The 25,298-nt window shown below is 55.0% G+C and overlaps 1 protein-coding gene across 5 annotated transcripts; it reads right to left on the reverse strand.

Moving 5' to 3' along the window:
• Nucleotides 1-1,363: 1,363 nt before the first annotated feature.
• PDZD4 (PDZ domain containing 4) lies at nucleotides 1,364-24,428 on the reverse strand. 5 transcript variants are annotated; one of them, XM_019755145.2, is made up of 8 exons: nucleotides 23,764-24,428; nucleotides 7,935-8,188; nucleotides 6,792-6,882; nucleotides 6,198-6,296; nucleotides 5,185-5,247; nucleotides 4,659-4,760; nucleotides 4,243-4,353; nucleotides 1,364-4,069 (listed from the first exon to the last, which is right to left on the reverse strand). In XM_019755145.2, exons 1-8 carry the CDS (start codon nucleotides 23,821-23,823, stop codon nucleotides 2,528-2,530), a joined length of 2,322 nt encoding a protein of 773 aa, XP_019610704.2. In that variant the 5' UTR covers nucleotides 23,824-24,428; the 3' UTR covers nucleotides 1,364-2,527. The 5 variants fall into 5 exon arrangements, with proteins under 5 accessions (XP_019610704.2, XP_019610705.2, XP_074179481.1 ...); XM_019755146.2 differs by having other exon boundaries at nucleotides 7,953-8,188; nucleotides 23,764-24,427; XM_074323380.1 differs by lacking the exon at nucleotides 23,764-24,428 and adding an exon at nucleotides 7,401-7,646.
• Nucleotides 24,429-25,298: the final 870 nt, after the last annotated feature.

Genomic DNA, 25,298 nt, shown 5'->3' on the forward strand with positions numbered 1-25,298 from the left:
TGTGTTCTGCCAACAGCCTGTGCGGGGCAGGTGCTTTGGGCCTGGCTGGGCAGGAGGCAAGGCAGGCAGTGTGGACAATGGCATCTGTGGGCTCCCCAGTTGCTCTTTTTGATCCTGGCAATGGGATCCAACTGTGAAGTCACCGTTTCAGGGTGTCCGGAGCCAAGGGCTGCCAGCTGTCCTGGCAACACCTTTCCCAGAACCCATGAATGCCAATCCCCAGCACTGGCTTTCACTGGGCCCAGGGATCCCAGGTTCCAGGCCCATCCTGGCCCACAACCCGGGAGCACTGGGCCTCCAGCATCCCCACTGGAGTTAGAATGGGGCACCTCTAGAGCCATCAAATGGAGCCTCCCAGCAGCTGGAGAGGGCTGACCAGAGGACAGTTGGCCTGAGGCTCCAACTAGTTTTCTGAAGCCGAGGCCTTGGGGGGCTGAGAGGCAGGCATCTCCAGCCCCTGCCTATGCTCCCATTCACCCCTTTTCACCCAGCCCTTTCCTCCATTCCCCTCCGCTGGTGTCCCAGCTTACAGTGTAAAGTGCAGCCCACTTAGGATCCAGCCTTCCCAGCAGGGCACTTGGCTTCTGGGAACATGGACTCGGATTTCTTGCTCACGCCAATAGTGGAATTAATGAGGTCTACACTGTCTTGGGAGAGTTTTATTGTGTCCTTGCCCACTTTAGCTGCTGGCAGTATCCAGTTTCTGTTCAGGAGACAGTTCATTCATGGCCACGCCCATGAAGCCCCCACAGTTGCTGTCTTTGGGGCCCTGGCCCCCACACAGCATGTAGCACCGATCCTGACAGCAGATGCCCAGTGATTTGCTGCTCTGAACAGGACCACAGCATTTATCTAGCTGCCTCTCTGGGAGTTCCCGAGCCAGAAGGGCCCTCTGTGGCCACCCAGGTATTCATTCATCTGGCCAAGACATTTACTCCACGTGCTAGACACAGTGGGGTCCCCAAATAGGGAGGGTAGCAGCTCTGAGCAGGCAGGAAGGAGTGGGTGGACCTCGCTTCTGTCCAGCTCCACCAGGGCAGGACTGTTGGCCCTCAACCACCGTGCCAGCGGCAGGCCCAGCCTTCCTAAGCCATGCCTCCGCCAGCCTTCCTGCATCTGGGGACCACTCCTGTGACCGCGTCACACCTCTGAAATGGTGCGGTGACCCTGTCCTGCCTCCTCCCAGGGCACAAGACACTGACGTCAGAAGACCTTGCTCGTCTTCAGTGACACACCAAGAAAGCTGAGGCAGAGCTTTCAGTCGGGCCCTGTCCTCACCTGTCCTCTCCGCCACTCCAACTCCACCCCAAAGCGGACACCTGCTCTCCCAGCAGGAAGGAGAAGGAACACAGCAGACGAAGAGTCACCATAAAAAGGCAGCTTGCTTTATTCTCCTGACAGCGGCGGGGAGCAGGGATGGACAGCCTATCTGCCTCCAATCTGAGGTGCTCTGAGCCAGAGGGGCCCCGGGGCCCTGAGGCCAGCTCTCATTAAATGCACCAGTCCCTGGGGGCTGCCCGGTCCACACATGCAAAGTGGGGTCCGGGGCGTCTTCTCCCCATTCAGCCCAGCTGACCGGTCACACCCCTCACTGGGATCCAGGCTGCCCCCTCAACTCCATGTTGGTCTTGGCCTCAAGGTCTTGTCTTCCGCTGCTATTCCTGGGGCTTGGCTTCTGGAACGCTAAGCACACCCCTCAAGAGAAGCCACACTCCACAGCATATCAGGCACAGCCCCGGGCGCAGTTATTTCTTATTGGATGGACATGGCCCAGGCCCCCCAGTCTCAGCTCTCCCTCGGTTAGAGGAGGTCGCCCCCAGGGTGAGCCTCCAAAGCTATGTCAGAAGCTCCCTGTTCCCACACCTCAGAGTGGAGGCCAGCAGGAAAGCTGCTTCCCATTCTTCCCTTCCCTCCCACCCCTTCCCTAACCCCCCCAGCCCTCCCTCGCTTCCTTCCCCCCACCCACTTCCTTCCCAGCCCTCACAGGGGGGTTCCACCTTTGACAGGCTGTCTGAAGGAGCTGCCAGCCCCCAGGGCAGGTCCACAAAACAGAAAAACAAGTGGCAAGCACAGAAAGGGAGAAAAACCACAAAAATCAGGGTTGCCTTTGTCTACAATAGCGGAGGCTCCCAGCAGGGGGAGAAGCTGTGCTCAGCTCTAAGCAGGACATTCTCTTGTGCTTAGGACAATCCTCGCTGTTTTTCCTTCAGCTCAACTTCCCTGTCTCCACTGGGAGAGCTCTGGTAGGAGTGTGTGTGAGCGTGTGCACGTGGCATGTGCCTGGGCTCATGTCGCACACAAACGTGCACAATGCTGAAGCGGTACCCCTTCTCCTCGGGGCTTCTCTCTGGTAACAAAATCTGGTACACACACTCACACACACAGAGACAGGTGCGCACACACGTGCGTACACACAGACACACACTAGATTCTAAGTGAGAGTAGGGGACAGGGTCTCTGGGGCTCAGTGGACCTGGGTTGGAGCAGAGGGCCCTCCCTGGAGCAGCCGGGCTCCCATTTAGGTGGCTCAGACAGTGGTGACTGAGAGCAGAGGGTTGTAGACCCGCTTGCCGTCAGCCGAGCGAGTGCCGTGGGCCAGCATCTCCTGGATAGTGATCCAGTTGTCCAGAATCTTCTTGTTCCGCTTCTTCATGGTTTTGCGGTGGCTCAAGGCGATGATGTTGAGCTCAGCCTTGCTGTCAGCGTTCTGCTGCTCCCTCAGGCACTCTAGCCGGCTCTGCATCATGAACTCACGCCGCTTCCGCTGCTCCCGGGCCCGGATCAGATGCTGCTTCCGTTCCTCCTTGCTCCAGTAGCGGCCCATCTTCATCTCACTCACCGCATCGTCATCAGTGGTCATGCCGCTGCGCTCCTCCCGGATCTTCAGGGCCCGGGCTTTTAGGAGGCGATCTCGCACAGGCCGCTTGGCCACATAGCGGGTCCCGTCACTTCGCACTTTGACCTTCCACTCCATGCGGGGTGCTTCGGTGGCAGCTGCCGCCACTCCGCCCACCCGAGGGCCACCAGCCAAACTCAAGGGACCTTGACCCAGCTCCTCCAGGCCACGTGGCGGGGCCAGCTGCACACAGCTCTGGTAGTGCTCGCTCTCCTGGCCTCGGTGGCGCCGCGAGAGGTAAGGGCTGCCCTCAGGGCCCACACGCTCCAGGGTCACCCCCGTCTTGGGACTGCGGCGGACACGGTCCTCTGAGTGCTGTCTCCGCCCCACCTCAGGATCCCGGGAGAGGGATCGGAACTTGGAGGGGCTCCCCTGTGGAGGAGCTGCCTTAGCATGGGTGGCGACAGGATGGCTGGAGGGGGTCCGGTTCAAGTTGGAGTTGCCAGCAGCAGCCCGCCTCAGGGGGCTCTCTGGCAGGGGCTCAGTGAGCAGCGGGGTGCTGCGACAGCTCTCCCCCGTGTTATAGGCGCTGGTGCTGTCCTTGTCAGACTTCTCTGGCAGCTCAGAGATGTCGGACAGCTCGTGCTTCTTGGGCTCGCTGGCCCCCAGCTCGTAGAGGCTCTCTTCCTCTAGCAGCCATGCCTTCATGCAGCGCTCCCGCAGCTGCTGCATCTTCTGTGCCCGCAGGATGTTGCGGCACTTGAACTCCAGGTGCCGTAGCTCTTCCTCCAGCATGGCCATCTCGTGGCCCAGGCTCTCATTGCGGTTGACGTCCAGGGCGCTGTTGCCACCAGAGGCCCGGGGAAAGAGGAGGCCCAGCTGGTTGCCATTTTCCAGGTGGCACTTGATCTCCAGCAGCTCCCGATAGCGTTCGTACTCCTCGTCGGTGAGGCCAGGGACATCACCACCCCCCAGCCCGGCCCCTTCAGCCAGCAGGGAATCCATGCTGAAGTGGAAGTCCCGGCTCTGCAGGGCGTCCCCTTGCAGGCCAAACTTGCGCAGGGTTCCGGGCGTGTTGGTGGTGCTCGGGGGCTCGTCCCCCAGCAAGTCATGCTCGGAGCTCTCCTCATTTCGGGTGCTCTCATCAGTCCGGCCCACCCCACTGTCCAGCTCCTGGCTGTTGCTCAGGCCTGGGCCCACACTGGGGGCCCCTTGCTCCTCTTCATTTCCAAGCTGGGACACAAAAATGAGCCCCACTCAGTCTGGGTCCCACCGGCAGGGGCGCCACAGGAGGATGGGGATCAGAAGGGCTTTTGGGTCTGGCCCACCTTTCACATTCACCTGCCCCTCCTCCTCATCCCCTCCTGCTTGCCCTCCCCACCACCTGCCCTTCCCTCCTTCCTCACCTGCTGGGCAGGGGGGGATTTCAGCTTCTGCACACGCAGGTCCCCTTCATTCTCTGAGCCCAAGTCGTCCAGGAAGTCATCCCGGTCACTGTCCTTCCATCGCTTTGCCAGCTGCAGAGACAGGCCCATGCTGTGCTATCCCAACTACATTAAGGACTTCCCCAGACACCCCTCCAATTGCCTCAAGGTCCTATACGCAGCCTCCTGGGCTCAGTGAAGACAACAACCCAAGAGAGGAAGTGGTCCCAGCCCACTCAGCTGTAACAGGCCAGAAGAGGAAGTGGGCCCTGGGACACCACCGGCCGTCCATCAGTGCTAGGTGGTTGGCATGTCTGTGTCCTTGTTATAGATCAGCAGTTTCCAAGACAGAAAACCCGATGTCAGGGGACCCAGGACACCCAGCCAGGCACACACACCTGGCTCTCAGGCCGGGCGACCAGCAGGGAGATGTTTGTGTTCTCCTCCTGGCTCAGGATGGCCACCGCCTCTTCCCGGTTCTGGACGTCCACACCGTTTATCTGTGGCAGGCGAGGGATAATCAACAAGGACCCCAGGGCTGGCTCTGCATGGGCGCTCAGTGGGGACCCTGGCCGAGGCCTGGCTTTTGCGCTTTGGTAGGAAGGAAAGAAGTGGAAGATGCCTCGGGAGAGGGCAGCCTGACCCATGCAGAAGCACATGTGCTCAAAGGACAGCGTGGAGTGGGAAGTGTGCTCATGTCTGGGGGGCAGAGAGGAGAGATTGGCAAGGTGCTAGAGCGGATCCCATGGGTACACGGGGCCACCAGGGCAGCTGTGCACATGAGACGTAGCCGCGGCTTTGAGCACTGCAGGGTGCCTGGCACCAGGCTAAGCTCTTAGCAGCACAGAACTGGGATCAGCTAAGAAGAGGCAGTGGGTAGGTCAGCTGGCGCGGCCTCCGGTCAGGCCTGCCCGCCCTGCTCACCTGGACGATTCGATCTCCCTCGCGGATCCGGCCATCTTTGGCTGCAATGCTGTTGGGATTCACCTGCAAGGCACACACATCCTGGGGACTCGGCACCTCCACTAAGGTGCCCTTTCCGTAGGAAGGGGCAGCCTCACCCTGGGGGTGGTGGGGAGCAAAGCAAATCCAAGGCTCTTTGCTTACTCCTCTTCAGCTCAGGCCAGCAGCTTCCAAGTTCCAGGAGGCAGGGACAGACCAATGGGTCCGGGGCTAGTCACCTCCCCAAGACCAGCTGCCAACTTGCCGACCAAAAGCTCCCAGCCTCTGCCTGACACCCCCATGCTCATGCCCAGGTTGGCACTCCTACACTCTTTTGCATGGAAGCCTGTTCTTTTGTGTGTCAGAGGCTAGGCAAATGCAGGAAGCTGGATACCTTCCCGTACTCAAAAAAACATCAGTGGTAGGATAGTCAGAGGAAGGTTAACCTGATTAGGACACTGCTAGAGTGTAGAGGGCAGCAGGGGAGCAGCCCGTCTTCCTGCAGACACACAGACACCTGCACAGCCAGGTGGGGGAGAATGACCCTGTGAATACCAGGAGGGCTGGCTGCAGGACATGGGAGGGAGCACAAAGCTTGGCCAGGATCTCATCCTGCCTCAGTCTTGCCTCCTGTGCCACCCTGACCACAGGTATGCTGGGAAGGGATGCCAGGCTGGAAATACACTGAAACCATTGGCTGCCCTGACCTCACCCGCTGGCAACCTCCCTGTGATGCTAAGCAGGCCCTATGCCTGGCAGCTGGGTCCTTAGAGGCAGCCTTTGAGGCCTGGGCAGTGTGGAGAGGCTGAGGGTGTAAGATGGTATGGGCACTCTGTGTGCCAGATCCCGCCTCAGCACCTGCCACAATGGCGCCTGGCCCCCTCCCTGGTGCTACACAGATGGGCATCAAAGTCCAGCTTTGAGGCCCTAGCACACTTATAGGTGGCATGGGACTCCGCTGCCTTCTAGAAGACCCCCCTCCCCCACCTTCATACCTCTCCAACATAGATGCCCAGGTCCTCCTCGTCATCGGTGCGGTAGCAAACCATCAGGCCCAGCTTGTCACGGTGGCTGGCTTTGTACAGCTCTACCTCCTGCCACAAGGGGAGTGGGGGGAGCAGAGGAAGAAAGCCCAAGAAGGAAGTGAGCAAGGACCCATGCTGCAGGAGCAGCAGGGGCGGCAGCCACGGCCTGGCCCTAACCCCAGCAGCACTTCACATGAGCTGTTTCCAGCCCCCGGTTTGGAGGGTCTCTCTTACCATCACCAGATGGTGCTTATGTCCAGTGGTCTTCCCTACTAGGAAATGCCCAAGACACAATCGAGACACATGGGACGCACAGGACACAGACAGATGTAGAACACAGACTCACCAACATACACCGACCATAGGACCTCACCCGTGCCCTCCCCGACTCAGCCAGACTTAGCCAGTGAGCCTGAGGAACCAGCCACACTCCGGGAAGGGCCACAAGGCCCAGCCACCTGGGGGCAGCAGGAGCCAGGCCCGAGCTGGGCTGCAGACAGCCATCCTGGGGCTGGCACCCTCGCCTGGCTGGCGGCCCTCGCCTGGCCTGTTTGCCCGGCTCACCTCATACTCCAGCTCGTCCATACGATCTGCCTCCTGTGGGCCTCCCTCCATGAACTCCGCTGGGTCATAATACTCATGGCTGATGGGGGGGCTGCCCAGGAGAAGGGGGCAGGGGTCAGGCTGGCCATCTGTTCCTCTTATGCCCTAGCCCCAGCTCCCAGGCTGGCCAGTCCCAATTTACTCAGCATGGAGCCCTGCTCTGGGTGCACCCTCAGGGGACCCTCCTTCTGAGAACCCCCTCCTTCTGAACTACATGCATCCATGCATAGACCAGGAATGGTTCTTGAACGGGAGTGTACAGGGGTTTCAGGGGTTCGCACTGAGAACCCAGGCATGCCTAGCTCTCCCAGCCTGTCCCACACCACACCCCAGCCAGACTACCTGCCCCTCCCACCCAGCACTCATGCAACGCCCCCAGGAGTTATCCAGGCCCTGGAGGACTGCTGGGGAGCAGAGAAGGACCCACTCTACTGCCAGCGGTGCCCTCCTCCTTGCCCCGAGTCCGAGCTTGGCTGCTGGTGGCCCTGGGCCTACCTCTGTGGAGGAGGGGATCCCGGGAACCCCTCCCTGCAGCCCGGGTTTAGACTAGCAGAATGAGTCAGCGCTCACACAGTCATGAGCCACCAGGCCTGGATGAGAGGCCCTTCGTCCGAGCGGGCCAAAGAAAGAAGCCGAAGAGATGGAGGAGGTTCAGAGCAGGGAGAGGGATGAGACAGACAGGAATGCAAGAAGATTCAAGGGGTGATGCTTGTGAGGCAGAAGACGATGGGACGGCAGAAGAGAGAGGATGGAGGAGGAGGAGCTGAGGACCTCAACCTTCCAGCAGCGAGGTCCCAGGATGCTCCTGCCTTGGCCCTGGGGGTAGATACAACGGGGAGCCTATGTGTCAGTCTCCCCTGGCCCCTGCCCCGGCTGGTGTCCAGCCTGAGGCTAGAGGCCTGCAGATTTCTGAGCCCTTGGGTGCCACAGTCAGCTCTGGAGGCCAAGGAACCTGCTTCCTGCCCAAGAGGGCAAGCCAGCTGGGGTCTCCCTGCCATGCCCAGAGCTGCAGCAATGTAGCTTCTGGGTGGCGTAGAGATGGCCGCCCCTGGTGGCATGCCCTCTCTCAAGGCAGGGCCCGGGGCCCTCCTGAGGGCGACTCACAGCTCAGACAGGACGTACGGCTCCAGGATGACCATGGGCGGGGTGGGCGGGCGCAGCTTGCCCAGCGCCATGATATGCTCGAAGGTGATGTCAGTCTGAGTGCCACTGTCCACCAGCTGCAGGTCATGGCAAGAGCTGTCCCCCCGGAGGCGGGGGCTTCGTCTCAGCACCTGGATCACCAGGGGCTCCTTGGAGGAGCGCAGGGCCTCCAGGGTTTGTTCCTGAGACAGCTTGGAGAGCTCCTTCCCGTTTACCTGTGGCAGAGACACGCCCCTGTGAGAACCCACCAACCTGTACCCCAGTCTGCTCAACCAAGAAATCTGTTTTCCACCCTCATCCCTGCTTACCCTTAGCACCCTCATTCCCAGCTGAACCCCACTTGTCAGCCCTGTCCCCACGCAGTGCTGTCTGTGGATCGGTGGGCCATGCCCCTAAGGCCAGAAACTGCCGGCACTGTGTACCGGGTCAGGGAAACACAGGCCAGAGCTAGCATCTGGAAGATTGCGGGGTTCCCTTGGCTCCTCTCCTGATGGGCATCAACAAATGGGTTCTGGCAGGAGGGTCGGTTAGAGTAAGAAGATGTAAAGGATAGAGAGGGACTCACCAAGAAAAGGCCAACACACACGGAGCCTCCTGGCATTGCAAGGTAGCCTAGAGCCAAAGAAGTGGCCTTTACAACCACCACCATTTCTTGGGCACCTGATGTGCTTCTCCCCCAAATCCTGACCCCGACAACCCATTTGTCACATGAGGAAACCAAGGCTCAGCAGGATGAAGGAAGTGAAGACAAGATCATGAGCCAGGACAAGCTGCGCAGTGGTCAGAGTGGGGAGCAGGGAAGGAGGAGGCCATAGCGGGCTGGGGGTTAAGGAGAAGGTGGGACTGGAGCAGCCTCCAGGGAAGAGCAGCAGGATGACAGTGAACGGAGGATGGAGGGCCTTCCCAGCAGAGATCCAGGGCAGAGCCCCAGATGGGTGGACCAACGCATGCCCTCAAGGCAACTGGGAGCAGAAGGCTGGCCCCAGCCCAGCCCCTAATTTCTGCAGCAGCCTGCCTGCCTTGGGCCCTGGGACAGTCACTTTCGAGCTAGTGAACCCCACGGCACACACTGCGACCTCCAGGCCTTCCTTGGCAGGGAGGCAAGAAGACTAAGGACCGAACACACGCAGCAGAATTCAGGGCGTGTGTCATGGGACCAGTAAGGGAGAATCAGGAAGTAGCAGTTCATAAAAGAGGGGGATGGTATAGGGTCTTCAATTCACTCAGCAGCTGTGGAAAGTCTGTTCTGGGCTTGGGGAGGGGTCACACACTAGCGGTGACACCCAAAATGGCTACATCCAGCAGGTGCTAAGCAGACCTTGGGGGCAGCGGCTGCTAAGGAAGCACAGGGCCAGCCACAAGCCACTTAAGAAGGTTGGGTAGGGAAGGCTCCCTGAGCAGGTGGCACCAGCCCTGCATCAGGGGAAGGGAGAGGGGGCCAGGAAGACAGGGGGACTGGTGGAAGCGAAACACCGACAGTCAGCGTGGAGAGTGCAGGTCCCAGGGACCCAACGTCCACCCATGGACAGAGCTTCTGCAGGAGAGGGAGAAGGGCCCCAACTTGGGCAAGGGCACAGAAGCACAGGCGGCTGTGGCAAATGAGAGCCCTTTTCCGCTTGACCGAGCCATACATCTTCCCATCCTCACACTGCCACCTCCCTCCTTGGGTGTGTCAAGGTGACAGGGTGCTGCATAGAGGTGCCCAATCCAACTGCAAAATGCTGTCTTCTGAGCTGCAACATGACAGACCAGCCCCTTCCAGAAAGGCAGGCTGTCTCGGGAAAACACAGGGAGTCCTAGGGACACCTGGACAGCCACGGCTCCTCTCAGCAACGGGACTCCTAATGCCCTTTCTACTATGTGATTATGTCCCTGTGGATAATCATTTGTTTTTGTCTCCCCTCTCCCCAAACTTTCCATGGTCAGCAAAGATATTTTAGTCAATCAATTTTGTCTAATTACAGAAGAAACAGGTTTATTTTAGAACATTTGAAAAATACAGAAAACTGTCAGGTGCCTTCAGAGTTCTGAGTTTCCGCAGAGCAGCTAGAGGGAGCCCTGAGCAGCCACAGTATCTCAGGCCTGGTGGGGGGCAGCACGAGTGCAGGGAATGGAGAGCAGGCTCAGCCAGGAAGCTGGGAGACGCCCCCTCCTTCCTCTACGTAGGAGGGGCTCTGAGGGTGTGGGAGGGGGGTACCTATGTGGGGTGGAAATAGGGGTGTGGGAGGGGGTGGGGATGTGAGTGGGCTTTGGCTGAGTTGTGGGGGTAGAGCGTGTGTTGGGGTGGGTGAGTGCGGTGGTCCGGGGTTAATGGATTGTGTGACTGAGGCGCAGGGCTTGGTGGCAGTGGAGGTGGGCCTATGACCCTGTGTTGAACCATTTTACCTCAGGTCTGTCTCGTCCCCTCCCCACGCCTCACTAAGTGTCAGCCTGTGTCATTGTCCCTTGTCTCCATCCCAAGACTTTGGTAAACTACTCATTTGATGAGGACATCACTTTCTTACCCCGACTCTTTTTTTTTTTCTTACCCCGACTCTTACAGCTGACCCCTCACACATTCTTCCTTCTGTGGATTGGAGCAATAGATGTGGGTGTTCTTGGCACCTGGCTCATCGCTTCCTGTCCCCCTCCTGTCACCTATACCCACTCAAGGCCAGGTGCCCAGGCGTGTCCATCCTGGCCACGCTCGCTGGCAAGCAGATGCACGGTGAGGCCCTGCCCCAGTGCCTGTGTATGGGAGCCACGGAAGGCCCAGTGAACACCTGGGACCCTGGTAGACCAAACATGTGGGGTAGTTTCAAAGCCATGACTTGTGACTTAATTTACATCAGGCTCTGGAGGCTCACACCTAATACACTCACACCACACCTCGATTTCAGATTGAGAGTGCCCACTGGAAGTCAAAGGCTCAGGATGGCTGTGCGAGGCCCAGGCTGGGCCAGAGGACAGCTTAGAGGGGAAGCCAGACCCCAAGGGACCCCCAGGACCTCCCAGGCACTGATGGCCCTCAGATCTACTTCTATGTCTGTCACCCCTACCAGACAGGGGCATCTGAGGGCAGAGCTCTTGCTACTTCATATATCCAGAAGGAATCCAGGGTTAGGAACACACTCCATGTGGACCCAGGGTGGGCCAGGAGCACTTCCGGTTCAGGGAGAGTGATACCTGCTGGATGAGCCCACTGTCAGAAAACTTAAAAAAAAAAAAATGTCTCCTCCATCAAGTGCAAAACTGCCTCTCTTGGGACAATTCAATTTATCTTCCAACATTATTTTTATTGTGGCAAAATATGCCCAACACAAAATTTGCCATCTTAAACCACTTCAAAGTGTACAATTCAGTGGCATTTAGTGTATTCACATTGTGTTGTGCAATTATCATGTCAATTTAATTCCAGGACAGTTTCATCCCCCAAAAAAGAAGACATCCCACCCATCCGCTCTACATTCATCTCAGCCCCCAGCGATCGCCTTTCTGTCCATGTGGACATTTCATATAAATGGAATCTTACAATATGGATCTGAGTGTCTGGCATCTTTCCTTAGCAGGGTTTCTAGGTTCATCCATATGGCAGCAAGCATCAGTACTTCCTTCCTTTTAAGGCTGAATAATATTCCATTGCATTCCATAATATTCCACTGTGTGGACAGACCATTTTGTTTCTTCAACGGTAGGCGGACATTTGGGTTGTTTCTTCTACCCTTTAGCTCCTGTGACTCATGCTGCTGGGTACATTCCTGTACAAGTCCCTGACTTCGTGTTTGAGTCCGTTTTCAAATCTTTGGGGTACATACACCTAGGAGTGGAACCGCTGAGCCATACGATCATCCTATATTTAATTCATTGAGGTACCAGTATTATTTTTAAGGCCAGAAACTTTACAGCAATCGCAACTCTGTCTACCACAGTCTTGTAATAACAAGTCTGTTTCCCAAAGATATAAAATGACACGTGAACTATGATGATTACCATATAAAATATGCTTATGGAAAAAGGCTTGGAAAGAATATATAAAATCATTGTGCGGGGGCAATGGAAGTCTGAGGTTTCTGGGAGGAGTGAGGATCTCGGGAAGTGGGAGGCAGCCTGGGCGAAGGAAGCAGGGAAGGGGGTGTGCTGGCGCTTCGTGCTGCCACAAATGTAAATGAGTTAGCTCAGAGGGTGTAGGGGGCGGGCTCTCAGGGCTTTGAAAACTGTTTTTCATGGGTGTGTGTTATGTATATTCACTGGTATGTACGTATGTATCAAATATTACACCATGCTTTCTTTAGAGACTAGAAAGAAATTCGTGAAAATGGAAAAATATTCACAGTGGTTATCTCTGGGAGATAGTACTTTTGTTCTTTACAGGATTTTCTCCAATGAGCATTACTTTTATAACCAGAGAAAACATACAAAAACAATGTAGCCTGTGATCCGTTCTGAGTTTTTGTTTTCCCGCAGACCATGGCAGTTGGCTGGTTTGTGCTCCTGGGTCCTCAGCAGCGAGGCTCAGACTGCAGCCTCTGGGCTCAGGCCCCTTGGGTGCCAATTAAAGGAGAGCAGTGGCAATGAAGTCACATCAGACTTCACATCCAGACTTGATCTGAGGAGGCTCAGGAGGCACTGCATTCTCCCTTCACTGCTTTCAACTTCGTGCTCAGGTATCCTGCCAAAGGGGCAGCTCCCAGGAGCCTGGGGTCCCAGAGAAGGTAAAGCGGGTAGAGGGGGACCTTGGGCTGTGGGCTCTAGGTGGGAGAAGAGCCTCCTCCCCAGGACCTCCTGCCTGGAAGGTGAGGGGGATGAATTGTGGCCACCCAGCCCTTAGGTGAGTTGGCCAACAGGACCCCACGCCCACGCCAGGGCGCACTGGGAGGTCGTTGTGGAAAGCTGGAGAAGGGCCTGGCCATGGGGCTGGGCCAGTTAGCCTCAGTGGACGTCAGGCCCAGAGCAGGCCTAGGCCAACACCCCCCCATTCACACCATCCGCCATCCCACCCCCACTGGCTATCTCTAGGATTGCATTTGCAGAAAGGATCTGTGGGTGGCCAAGGTGTGGGTGATTGTCTCCCCAGCCCAGGGTCTGAGCAGAAGAGGACACTAGAGCTACTGGGGTGATCACTTCGGGGTGATCACTTCGTAAGTGATATAAATGTCTAATCACTATGTTGTGCACCTGAAAGTAATATACCATGTTTCCCCGAAAATAAGCCCTAGCCAGACAATCAGCTCTAATGCATCTTTTGGAGCAAAAATTAATATGAGACCTGGTCTTATTTTACTATAAGAAGACAGGGTGTTATATTATATTATACCTGGTCTTATGTTAATTTTTGCTCCAAAAGACACATTAGAGCTGATTGTCCGGCTAGGGCTTATTTTTGGGGAAACATGGTAATATTCTATGTTAGCTGTAATTGAAAAAGTTTTTAAATTATTTTAAAAAGGGGACAGGAAGCCCCATAATGGAAGGTACCTATTGACCCCCTAGGTACCAACCAACGAGACCCAGATCCCCAGGTCTGACTTCAGAGGGAGCCCATCCCCACCCAGCACCGCAATGCCCACCCTAGTATCTCAATGCAAGCCAAGCCCCTAGGGTGCGACCCCTCCTCAGCAGCTTGGGGTGGAGAGGACAGGACACAGAGGGAGCAGGGCCCTCGCTAAAGCCAAGCTCAAAAGGAGGGATCTGGAGGGAGTCGTGACGGGTGTGGGAAGACCATTCTGCCAATCAAGGGTGTTGGAGGTGAGCAAGGGCGGGGGCAGGTGGAGCATCAGATCAGAGGCTGTACCGGAAACGGAGTCTGGGCCATGGGCTACTAAATGCTGCTCTGTGCTGAGGGCCGGCCCTGGGGGACCTGACTCTCATCCCCGGGGGGGGGGGGGGGGGAGACAGGTGGCATCTGAGTGCGCGTCTGAATACTGATGATGGGAGGAAAAAATTCATAATGCCAGACAGTGAGGGAAACACCCTGAGGAGGCCTGGCGGACATTGGAGGTAGGCGAGGGGAACACAGGGGCAGGAAAAGGGACGCCAGTGGCAGGTGAAGGAGAGACACAGGGACAGATGAAAGCAAAGCGGTAAAGCTCACTGGGCAGTCGCGATTGGGGAGGGGCCAGGTGGGCATTGGGGAAAGCACAGCTTCCCCCCCAACCCCGCAGCCCCTCCCGAGGGAGGACCAGCGGGCCAGCGGAGGCGGAGGGCGGGGCCCGCGAAGGCGGAGGGCGGGGCCCTAGGAGCGCTCACTCCCGCCCCCGCCGGGAGCGGCAGACAAAGAGCGCAAAGAGCGCGTGGTGTCTCCCGTGTCTCCCAAGGGTGCGGGTCGTCCCCTACCCCTGGCAGGGGCAGGTGCTCAAGCCCTGCCTTAGGGAGCCTGGGGCAGCTCTAGTCGGGGCTCCAGTGGGAGACGCTCGCTATGCTTCCCAAATGCTCTGATCTGGAATCTGGGCAGGCGAGCAGGAGGGAGGGGAAGGTTGAGAAGTCTGGCCTGGGTGACTGGGGGTCCCGCAGGGCTTGCAACTCTTTGGGAGGCAGGAGGAAGGCCCTTTCACTCATGTGAGGCAAGGCCAACGGGAGGTGGTGAAGTACATAATTGCTAGGGGTGCCCATGGCTGCTACGTTATGAGTCTCCTAACCCCACTCTGCAGATTAGGAAACTGAAGCTAGGAGAGAACAGAAACCGGAAGTTACCCGCTGCCCTGGCTGGCTCTCAGCTCTGCAGTCAGGAGTGTCCAGGGGACACTTTGGACACATCTGTGTCTGGCTTCCCCGGCCCAGACAAGTGTTTTGGGGACCTCCTAACAGAGCACTGGCGAAGAAAGCCCAGAGAAGGGGCAGCCCTGCCTAAGTCAGCGAAGAGCAGTCTCTTGGCTTTCCTGTCCTTTCAGTGGCCCAACGGAAGTCCTCATTCAGGTCTTCCCAACTCTGGATTTTGAAAATTGTCAATGCACAGGAACATTGCAACACCTAACCACAGACACCTGTGTGCCTTTCACCCACATCTCCCCAGAATGCACATTCTGCCGCCCCATCTCCTCTACACATACTTTCAAAAGCAAGACGCTGACACCAACACTCCCATTCCCTGGGAAACCACAACACCCTTCTGCTCATTGATTTAGCAGATAAGTCACCTCCACCTCTCTCTAATTGTACCACTTATGCTCTTATAGCTTTTTTTTTTCTGATCCAGGATCCAATCAAGGACCACACACATTACATTTATTTGTTATGTCTATCTCTAGTCTCCTCTACTCTAGAAAAACCTATCCACTTTATATTTTTTTTTTACTTTCATGACATTGACCTCTTCCAGGGCAGCTGCCTTGTAGAACGTCCCAGAGTCTAGATTTGCCCTAAGATTCAGCTTAAACACTTGAACAAGTTGCTACGTCCTTCTCCCCCCACCCCCACCCCAATATCAGGAGGCACTGGGGCCAGGCTGTCCTATTGGGAGGCTTGCTTGCTTTGATCACGTGGTCAAGGTGGAGGCTGCAACATTGCATTTTCCCTTCCTAATGTACAAGTAATCTGGTGTAATACCTTGAGACCCTGTGAATACCCTATTCCCCAACAACCTTTATCTAATGGTTTTACCACCCAAGGGCGATCCTTGCCTGAATAAATTGCACTGGTGGCTGAAATTTGCCTTCATTTGTAAGAATTCTAGCAGGGACACAGCAACACACTCCATCACCATGTGATAGATAGGCCCAGGGAATGGCATGCCCCCAGTTGAGGCTTGCTGAACAAGCCATACCATCCACCGCTGTAACTCTGTGCCCAGCCTTTCTGCCCAGGGACAGGAGCAAGAGAAGCATGGGAGGTCTTCATCTCCAAGGTCTTTTTAGTAGTTTAGGGGTGGTGTATGTCCGGGTGCCCGTGAGCTGCCTGTATGTCGGTCAGGGTGTAGATGATGGGAAAGGAGGGTCAGTTACTACAAGTGGCATGGAAGAACAGATTATGTCCCTTAGGACCCTACTTGGGCAATGACCCCTAGAAACTGATTTGATAGGTCTGAGGTGAGGCCTCCCTTCTTATTTTTAACGAACTCACTTCCTAAGTCATATTGATGTGATTTGGGGCTTCATTGATTTAACTCATGTTCCTACCCATCCGAGGTCCTCACTACTCACTGTGGTCCAAAGGACTAGCAGCAAGCACATGGCCTGGGAACGTCTGAGAAATGCAGAATCGCAGGCTCCACCCTGGACCCCCTCAGTCAGATCCTATAGTTTAACAAGGACCCCAGCGTGACCTCGTGCTGTCCCAGAGTACCCCCCTCAAGGAATCAGGGAGGACTTACACACACCTGAACGGGGTTCAGACACCAAAAAGGGTCTCTCTCCTCCCTCCTCCCTCCCCAAAGTTGCTGAGTGGTGGGTGGTGCCGAACCACAGTCTGTTGAAATCTGATGCGCCTGCCCTGCAGCCTGCCCTGCACCCTGCCTCTCTGGCACCTCTGAAGTCCTTTGGAGAGAGCAGCAGGGATGCCCCACAGCGCCTGGGTGAAAAGCAAAGCAATTCCTGAGGTCATCATCAAAAAAAAAAGGGGGTGGGGGGTGGGAGATGAGGGTAAGGGGGATCAAATATATGGTGATGGAAGTAGAACTGACTCTGGGTGGTGAACACACAATGGGATTTATAGATGATGTAATACAGAATTGTACACCTGAAATCTATGTAATGTTACTAACAATTGTCACCCCAACAAATTTAAAAAATAAATTATTTAAAAAAAAAAATCAACCTTCAGGTCAACTGTTACTGAAAAATAAAACAATTATTAAAAAAAAAAAAAAGACCAACCTTCAGGTGTGTGCTCACTCACAGCTTCCCAGACAACTAAAAACCCTCCCACTCCCACGTACCTCTGGGCTAAAGTGGCTGGCCCTAGGGCACAATCCAATCTAGCAATAATCAAAACTATATTCTTTATGGAGTGCTTTTTGTTTCCACTGCTCAAAACGAGTATGAGGAAGAGGCAGATTGTACTACGAAGAGGGGCGATACCTGTCACATCACAAAGCCAACCCCAAAGCCCCACTTTTCAAGTCTTTCCTCTTTTGGCTTGATTCCATCTCCTTCCTAACTAATCTTATCCATTACCCTTCTTCACAACTCAGGGCTCCTCTTCCTGTTTTTTCTCCCCTTTCTTTCACATTAGAAACCCCTCAGCTGACTCTGGGTGGTGAACACACAATGGGATTTATAGATGATGTAATACAGAATTGTACACCTGAAATCTATGTAATTTTACTAACAATTGTCACCCCAATAAATTTAAAAAAAAGAAACCCCTCAGAATAATACTGGACCTTCCTCTGTCACTGGACATTAACTGTGACACGTCCATGAGTACAGCCTTCTCCATCCAATTTCAATGTCTTAACAACCAACTTAATGAATGGCCTGATGGCAGCAACCCCCATTCCCCTACCCAAATGAGATCCCAGGGGACCCAGTTCTGATGCTGCTGATTTCACCATGGCAATGACCCCAGGAGGCATATACCCTTTGTTCCCATTTAGCAGGTGAGAAAACTGAGGCACTGAACCAGTGAGCCATTCAATATCAGCATACAGCACTGTCTTCCCTGCAGAGACCTGAGGTAGAAAGAAGGTACAACTCAGAGCCACTAGAGTTGGTGCCGGGCTAAGTGCTCTCACCTGCTTTTTGTCCTTTGGTGTGTGTGTGTGTGTGTGTACTGTATTTCTTGTTTTTAAAGCTTTCCTGAGGTATAAGTTCCATACAATAAACTGCACATATTTAGAGGGTATGGTTCGAAGTTTTACACACACACACACACACACACACACACACACACACACACCCACCTCTGTGAAACCATCACCGCAATCAAGATAGTGACCATTTCAATTAGATAGATAGATAGATAGATAGATGATAGATAGGTGTAATCATGGGATGTAAAGTACCTCAGGGAATATAATCAACAGTATTATAATACCTATGTACAATGTCAGAGGGGTAGCAGACTTGCGGGGGGTTATCACTTTGTGGGGGGTGTAAATGTCTGATCATTATGCTGTTTTGTACACCTGACACTAATAAAAAGAAAAAAAAGATAGTGACCATTTCCATCATCACCAAGTGTCCCCATGCCCGTCATCCCTTCCCTTCCACTCATCTCTGATCTGTTTTCTATCACTATAGATTAGTTTGCATTTTCTAGAATTTTCTATCAATGGCTCAGACAGTTCTCAGGAATTAGGTAAGGGAGGAAGGGCATTTTAACATCTTGGGATAATGGCAAAGTTCGTGCTGATAACAGCTATTGGAATTCAGTGCCCCATTTATGGCCTCCACAATAATTTCATTTCCAGAGGGCCTACTGCATACACAATGACAGGACCAAAGCCCTGCTCAAAAGAAGCCCCCACTCAAGTGGGAGAACACCAGGTAGCCATGAAAGTGCCATGGAGGGGATGGAGGCGGGCCCACGGGCCTCCACCCTGCTCTCAGCAGCAGACTGGCCCTTCTCTCTCCCTCACTGTTGCCTGCTTGTTCATGGTCAGTCTCCCTCCTCATTGTACAGAGGCCCCAGGGGGAGGGGACAAGGCGTGTGTGAAGTTCCAAGCAGGATCCCCAGCACAGAATGGTGGCTGGCCCAGTGGGGGCTCATCACGTAGGTGCCAGACGGAAGAATGCTTGGGGGACTACCAAAAGCACTGGAGAGGTGACCTTTAGCCTCTGCTCAGGTGGCCAGAGGGGAGAAGACAGGCAATACTGACTCCCTTATCTTCACTGTGGTCCAGGCTGAAAAAAGAGCAAAGGTCTGGGGGGGCCATGCAGGAAATGGGTGGAGTGGGCTGGAGCCATTTCCTTTGTCACATAGACCCCCCCCTTTATGCCAAGCCTGCCAGCCAGCATGTGATGGAGTCAGAGAAGGGGTACCAAGCTCAAGAAGACTGGAGTGACAGGAAAAGCAGAGAAAGAAGCTCAACAGTGCCGAGTGGATTAGATGCATGAGAGAGGACACAGGCCTGGCAAGTAGGAACACATGGAAGGCGTTTTGTGCTGTGGTGCTAGGTGGCTCACTTCCTCCGTTTCCCCCTTTGTAACCTGGCTCCTTCCCATTCCTAACTCAACATGCATTAGCCCCGCTACTCAGGGTCCTATCCACATTTTTCAAGCTCATCCCCCCCAACTCCAGCACCTACCCTTGGAAGACATGACCGGGATAATAGAAGTGCAGCTGGAGTGGACTTGCTGCTGTGATAGGACCAGATCAGTAGAATAAAAGGGCCAAAGCCACGTGATCACCTCAATAGCTGCACAAAAGGCATTTGACAAATTCTAACAACCCTTCATGATAAAAACACTCAAACTAGAATAGAAGGGAATTTACTCAACTTGATTCAAAGCATCTATGAAAACCCAACAGCTAACCTCATGCTCATTGGTGAAAGACTAGAAGCTTCCTCTTACATCAGAAACAAAGCAAGAATGTCCACTTCTATTCAGCATTGTACTGGAGGTGCTAGCCAGAGTAAATAGGCAAGAAAAAAGAAAAAGAAAAGGCATCCAGATTGGAAAGGAAGTACAAAAGGAAGTAACAACTATCTTTATTTGCCCATGACATGATCCCATATATAGAAAATCCTGAAGAATCCACTAAAAACTGTTAAAGCTAATAAGGTTAGTAAGGTTCCAGTTGCAAGATACAGGATCAATATACAAAAATCACAACAACGTGGATGAACCTGGAGAATATTAAGCTAATGAAATAAGTCAGACAGAGACAAATACTATATGATCTCACTTATATATGGAATCTAAAGAACAGAATAAATGAGCAAACAAAACAGAAATAGACTCATAGATACAGAGAAAAAACTGATGGTTACTAGATGGGAAGGGGGTTGGGCGATGGGGAGAAGGGGAGGGGATTAGGAAGTATAAACTGGTAGTCACAATATAGTTACGGGATGTAAAGTCCAGCATAGGGAATATAGTCAATGGTATTGTAATAGCTATGTATGGTGTCAGATGGGTAGTAGACTAGTTGGGGTTATCACTTTGTGAGGGGTGTAAATGTCTAACCACTATGTTGTTTTGTACACCTGAAACTAATAATAAAAAGAAAGCTTCTTCTGGGGTAGTAAGGAGGAAAAAATTAAAATAAATATGTGCAGTTTATTGTAATATATATACGCAAAAAAAATCAATCGTATTTCTATACAGTGACAATGAGAAAGATGAAAACGAAATTAAGAAAACAATTCCACTTACAATAGCATCATAAAGAATAAAATATTCAGGAATAAATTTAACAAAAGTGTAAAACATCAGTGAAGGAAATTTTAAGACCCAGAAGGAAAGACATCCATGTTCTTACAAAGCTATAGTAAAAGCAGTGTGGTACTGTCATAAAGATAGAAATTTCTCCAGAAAGTATATGCAAATAGCCAATAGCATATGAAAAGATCTTTAACCTCATTTGGCCATCAAAAATGCAAATCAAAATCACAGTGAGCTACCACCTCACACACAGTAGGATGGCTACTGTCAAAAAATGTTTAGGGGAAGGAGTAAAGAAATTAGAACCCTCTTACAACACGGCTGGTGGGAATGTAAAATGGTGCAGCCCCTGTGGAAAACAGTTCAGCAGCTCCTGAAAAAATCAAACATAATTACCATATGATCCAGCAACTCCATTTTTGCATATATACCCAATAAAATTGAAAATAGGGACTCAAACAGATATTTGTACACCCACAGCAGCATTGTTCACAATAGCCAAAAAGTGGGAGCAACCCAAATGTCCGTCAACAGATGAATAGATAAATACTATGTGGTATAGCCATAAGGGAATATTACTCAGCAACAAAAAAGAAATTTAGTAGTGACATGGATGAACCTTGAAAACATTATGATAAATGAAAGAAGCCTGACACAAAAGGTCACATATCATATAGTTCTATTTAGATGTAATGTCTGGAAAAGGCAAATCCATAGACAGAAAGCAGATGAGTGGGTGCCAGGAACTGGGAGGTGTGGGTGGAAATGGGTACGGGTTTCTTTTTTAAGTGTGCTTTTCCAGGACCCATCAGCTCCAAGCCAAGCGGTTGTCTCAATCTAGTTGTGGAGGGTGCTGCTCACAGTGGCCCATGCGGGGATCGAACCGGCGACCTTGTTAAGAGCACTGCACTCTAACCAACTGAGCCAACCAGCCACCCCCCGAGTTTCTCTTTAAGGTGAGGAAAATGTTCTGGAATTAGGTATTGGTGATGGTTGCACAACTCTCTGAATATACTAAAAACCACTGAATTGTACATTTTACAAGGGTATGCGAGCTGTATCTCAATAAATTTGTAGGGTTTTTTTTAAGTGCCCGTGAGCTATCAGGAGAAAAGTTCCTAGAACTCAAGGCTAGGATAGAGATTTGGGGGCTTTTAACCTGGGGGTCAGAGACCTCTGGGGATCTAGGAAGAGGCTCCAGGGAACTCTGGCAGAAGGAAGTCACGTGGCAAGTGGTGTAGTTGTCCAAGTCCATTTCTCTGGGCTGCCCTGTCTCTCCGTGGTGTCATTTACTCTGGGGTAGGTGCAGAGGCCACCCCGGGTACAGAGGAGACAGGGAGAAATGCCACTGAAGCTGGGGGAGCACCAATGTTTAAGGAGCACTGGGGACAAGCAGGGGGTCCTGGAAGCTGACCGGTCTTTTGGGACAAAAGCTTCCTTCTCTGAGAAGAGGCTCAGGGCAGAAGCTCTCCTGGCTGTGCCAGCGACTCCAGCCCCCCAAAATGGGGTCATCTTTGATAGCGAATGCTTTTCTCTGCTTTCTAGATTTTAAAAATTCAATCTTCTTTTGTCTTCCCTTATTTTTAAAGGATGGTTCCTTTTAAAATTGCATCCAGTTTCCCCTTCTATCCAAACTTCCACAGGAGCTTTAAAAGAAAGCCGCGTTCCCAGGAAACAGCAGGGGTCGGGTAGCCTGCCTCCTGGGGTCCTGCTAGCCCAGGCCTTGGGGCACTCTCTCAAGGAGAAACATCTGGCCCAGAAATTTCCCTTCAAGCCCTCCTCTGACATGGAGCCCCCTCTGAAAGCAATCCCAGCCGGACCTGTGCCACCTACCCCACTGTTATGGGGAGCCCCAAAGGTTACCACAGTGTCACCTCCCAAACATGGCTCATTTCGGGCCTGTAGTGCCTCGCAGGTTACCCTCCACTTTTCACATATCACCATGAGGCCGGCCTGAAATAAAGTACTACATCAATTTCTCCCTGGCAAAATCCGGAGCCTACCGCTTTGGAACCGCTTGCCTTTTGATGAAATGATTCCAAGAAAGGAAGCAATGAGGATGGGATTCCACAGGACTGCCTGTTGGTCCCAGCCTGGGTCATTCGGGAACCCAATCCCAGGAGGAGGCAATGGCAACGGCCAGGATCGAGACGAGGGGGAGGGGCGAGAATGGTAGAAAGAAGACGGAGGGCAAGGAGCGGGAAAAGTGGAGGGTTCCACGTGCCCTGAAGATCTGACTCCGGGAGAGCGAAGCCAGAGCGCCGCCAGGCTAGGGGCAAGATTCTCCCTCCTGCCCCTTCCCCCAGGGCCAGAGGAACTAGGCTCCCAGCACAAATGCTGGGCGCTTCCCCTGCCTCCCCAATCCCCTGATGCACTTATTCTTCCCTTCGCCACGCCCCCGCTGATGCCTATAGGGGTTCCCCCTGTTCTTCCAAGGAGACCCCATTCCGCCAGCCAATACAGCTCCGGCCTGCACTTGCTCCCCAGTCCTTACCAATAAACAGTTGAAGCGCATACCTGGTCTGCGCCCGGTCTGTCCCTGGGTTCCGACTCCCTCTGACCTTGAACTCCCTCCACTTAGCCCTGGGGGCGTCTCAAGCCACGTCATCTGGGACATTTCTTTAGACAGTTCTCAGCGCACACAGAAAGTACACACACGCGGGACCGCAGGAGCCTCCGCGCACACAGACAGGGCACAGGCACACACTCACGAAGTCACGCCACGCACAGGCAAGGAAGCCCGGCTCCCAGCCTTGGAGCTGGATTTCCGGGCCCGAGCGCGTGGCCGGGTATCTCTTTCTCCCAGCCACTCACCGCCCGGTCCATACCCCCCAAGGCCCAGCGGGACAGACAGTAAGTCAGGCACTGCCGCCCGCGGACGGCCCACCCCGCTGACCCCGGCGGCCGCCGCTCACCCGAGGCACCCAAGGCCTGGAAGCCCACCGTTTGGGCATGGCTGGAGCAGAGAGTGGGTGCCGGGATTAGTACCCCGAACCACGCCAGGCGTCGGCGGGGCCTCCGGCCGTCTGGGCGATTCTGCACCCCTGTCCCGCGGGGACCTGGATTTGACCGCCCCCACTCCCCCGCCGCCGGCACCCGGCTCCCTGCCCCTACCCTGGGTCCAGCGGGGCGAGCTTGCGCAGGGAACAGAGCCCGTTGCTATGCAACCTCCAACCCGCGCTGGCGGCCGCAGCACCGCGCCTCCTGGCTCCCAGGCCCGGGGTGCAAGCGCGCGGGACTCGGCCCGAGCCCTACTTCCAACCTGGTCCAACGCGACCCAAGGCTCGCGTTGCAATCTACTCCAGGCGCCCAAAGGATGCGCCCCGCACCCTCATCCCCACGCAGTTCCCATCTGTGACTGGTTCCCATCGAGCACCAATAACCAGCAGCCGCAGAGATTTAGGGCGAGGATGGCTCCCTACCTCTTCCTCTCGAGCCCTCCAGCCCTCCCACATCTGCGGCCCCGGCTCTACCAGGACCTCCCCATGGGCTAGCTTCTTCACCAGGTGGCACCCACGCCCCCCGCCCCAGCGGCCGAGCCGCCCTACCTGAAGCATCACTTTGTACTGCTCCTCCGGTTTCTGAACCACGCACATATTACATCCCATGGTGCTGGCCGGCGAGGGAAGGAGGGCGGGAACGGGAAAACGCCTTTCACTGGTCCGTGCGCGGGACCTCGGGTCCCGGGCCCGGGCCGGGTGCCATACCCTAGCGCGGGGGGCGGGCCGCCTAGCGGGGGAGGGGGGTCACGCCCCTAAGGGAGGGGCAGCTCCACGCCCCTCGGGTTAACTCTTAGCTGGCAGAGACCAGGCGCGGGCATGCTCCCTCACACCCGGCCAGGAAAAAAAGGGCAGCGGGGGATGGGCAGGCGCGCCAGGCGTTGCTTGGCTACGGCCCCCCAGGAGGCGCGGGGGCGCGCCGGGCCGCTGGGGGCGTCAGGGGCCGTGGGCCGCGCGCCTCCCCGCCCGCCGGGCCCGCCGCTGCCGCTGCCGCCTCCGGCTCCTGCCCATGGCCGCCGGCCCTGGGAGCCCGGCCCTCGCGCTCGGCGCCGCGGCCCGGCCCGCTGGCTGGGGGCGGCGGCCCCACCCGCGGCCAGGTCCGCGCCCGCGCTCCCGCCTCGTCCGGTCGCGCTTCCGGCACTCTCGACGCTAGTCCTCCGGCCTGCAGCCGGCCCGGCCGTCTCCAGCTCTCGCCCGGGACGACGGGCGCGCGCGCGCGCCCGCGGCGGCGGCGGGGGAGGGGCGCGGGGTGGGGCGCACGCGCGCGGTGGAGGGGAGTGGGGCTGGGTGGGAGCGCCGGCGGCGGGAAGCCTCAGGAGCCGGCGCGGGAAACCGGGGGCGGGGCCTGGGTGGAGGGTGAGGGTCCCTGGCACCCCCGGCGTTCGGCCCCTGGGCGCCCAGCACGGCACGTGCCGCCTGCGCCGTGCAGGTCCAGGAGACAGGGGTTCTGTTTGGAGGAGCGCCTCCCAGGATCCCCGAGAGAGCGCCGGGCCTCTGGTGGGGGGCGCGATATCAGCCCCTTTGCCAGGTCATCCACGCTGCAGCCTGAATGCCTCTACTCCTCCCTCTGGCTTCCCTTTAATGACAGCTTCTCTCCTTCAACTCAGCTGTTCCTTCGCTGTCGTTGAAATGGACACCTTTGTTAATTTCTTTTTTCTTATTTAAGAAGAAAAAGAGAAAAGCGTGAGAAGGGGTGGATCGTGGGGAGAGCCGGCCAAGCGGCTTGGGATGTCCCTCGCGAGAGCACAGGACTAGCCTGCCTGGGTTCGCAGTCTACCTACCTGTGTCTCATCTGCAGCTGGCGCTCAGGCACAGCTCTTTAACGTTCCCTCCATCTCTTCCTCTTCTCTCCTGTCCTCTCTTCTTGGACAAGCCTAGAGAGAGAAAAGACCTTTGCCTGGAAAGCGAGCGCGTCGGATTGAGGGCGGGGTTCCCATGGGGTGCCGAGGAGAGCAGCTGAGCCCAAACCACCTGGCTGCACGCCTTATTTCCAGGCTTTGGTTAATGACGGAATCATTAACCATACAGGGCTGCTTAATTAGACGGCAGCGGTGGGGGAAGGTCCCTCCAAAGCCCTTCTTTCC

Source organism: Rhinolophus sinicus, chromosome X (genome assembly GCF_036562045.2).
Source record: "Rhinolophus sinicus isolate RSC01 chromosome X, ASM3656204v1, whole genome shotgun sequence".
Lineage (NCBI taxonomy): Eukaryota > Metazoa > Chordata > Mammalia > Chiroptera > Rhinolophidae > Rhinolophus > Rhinolophus sinicus.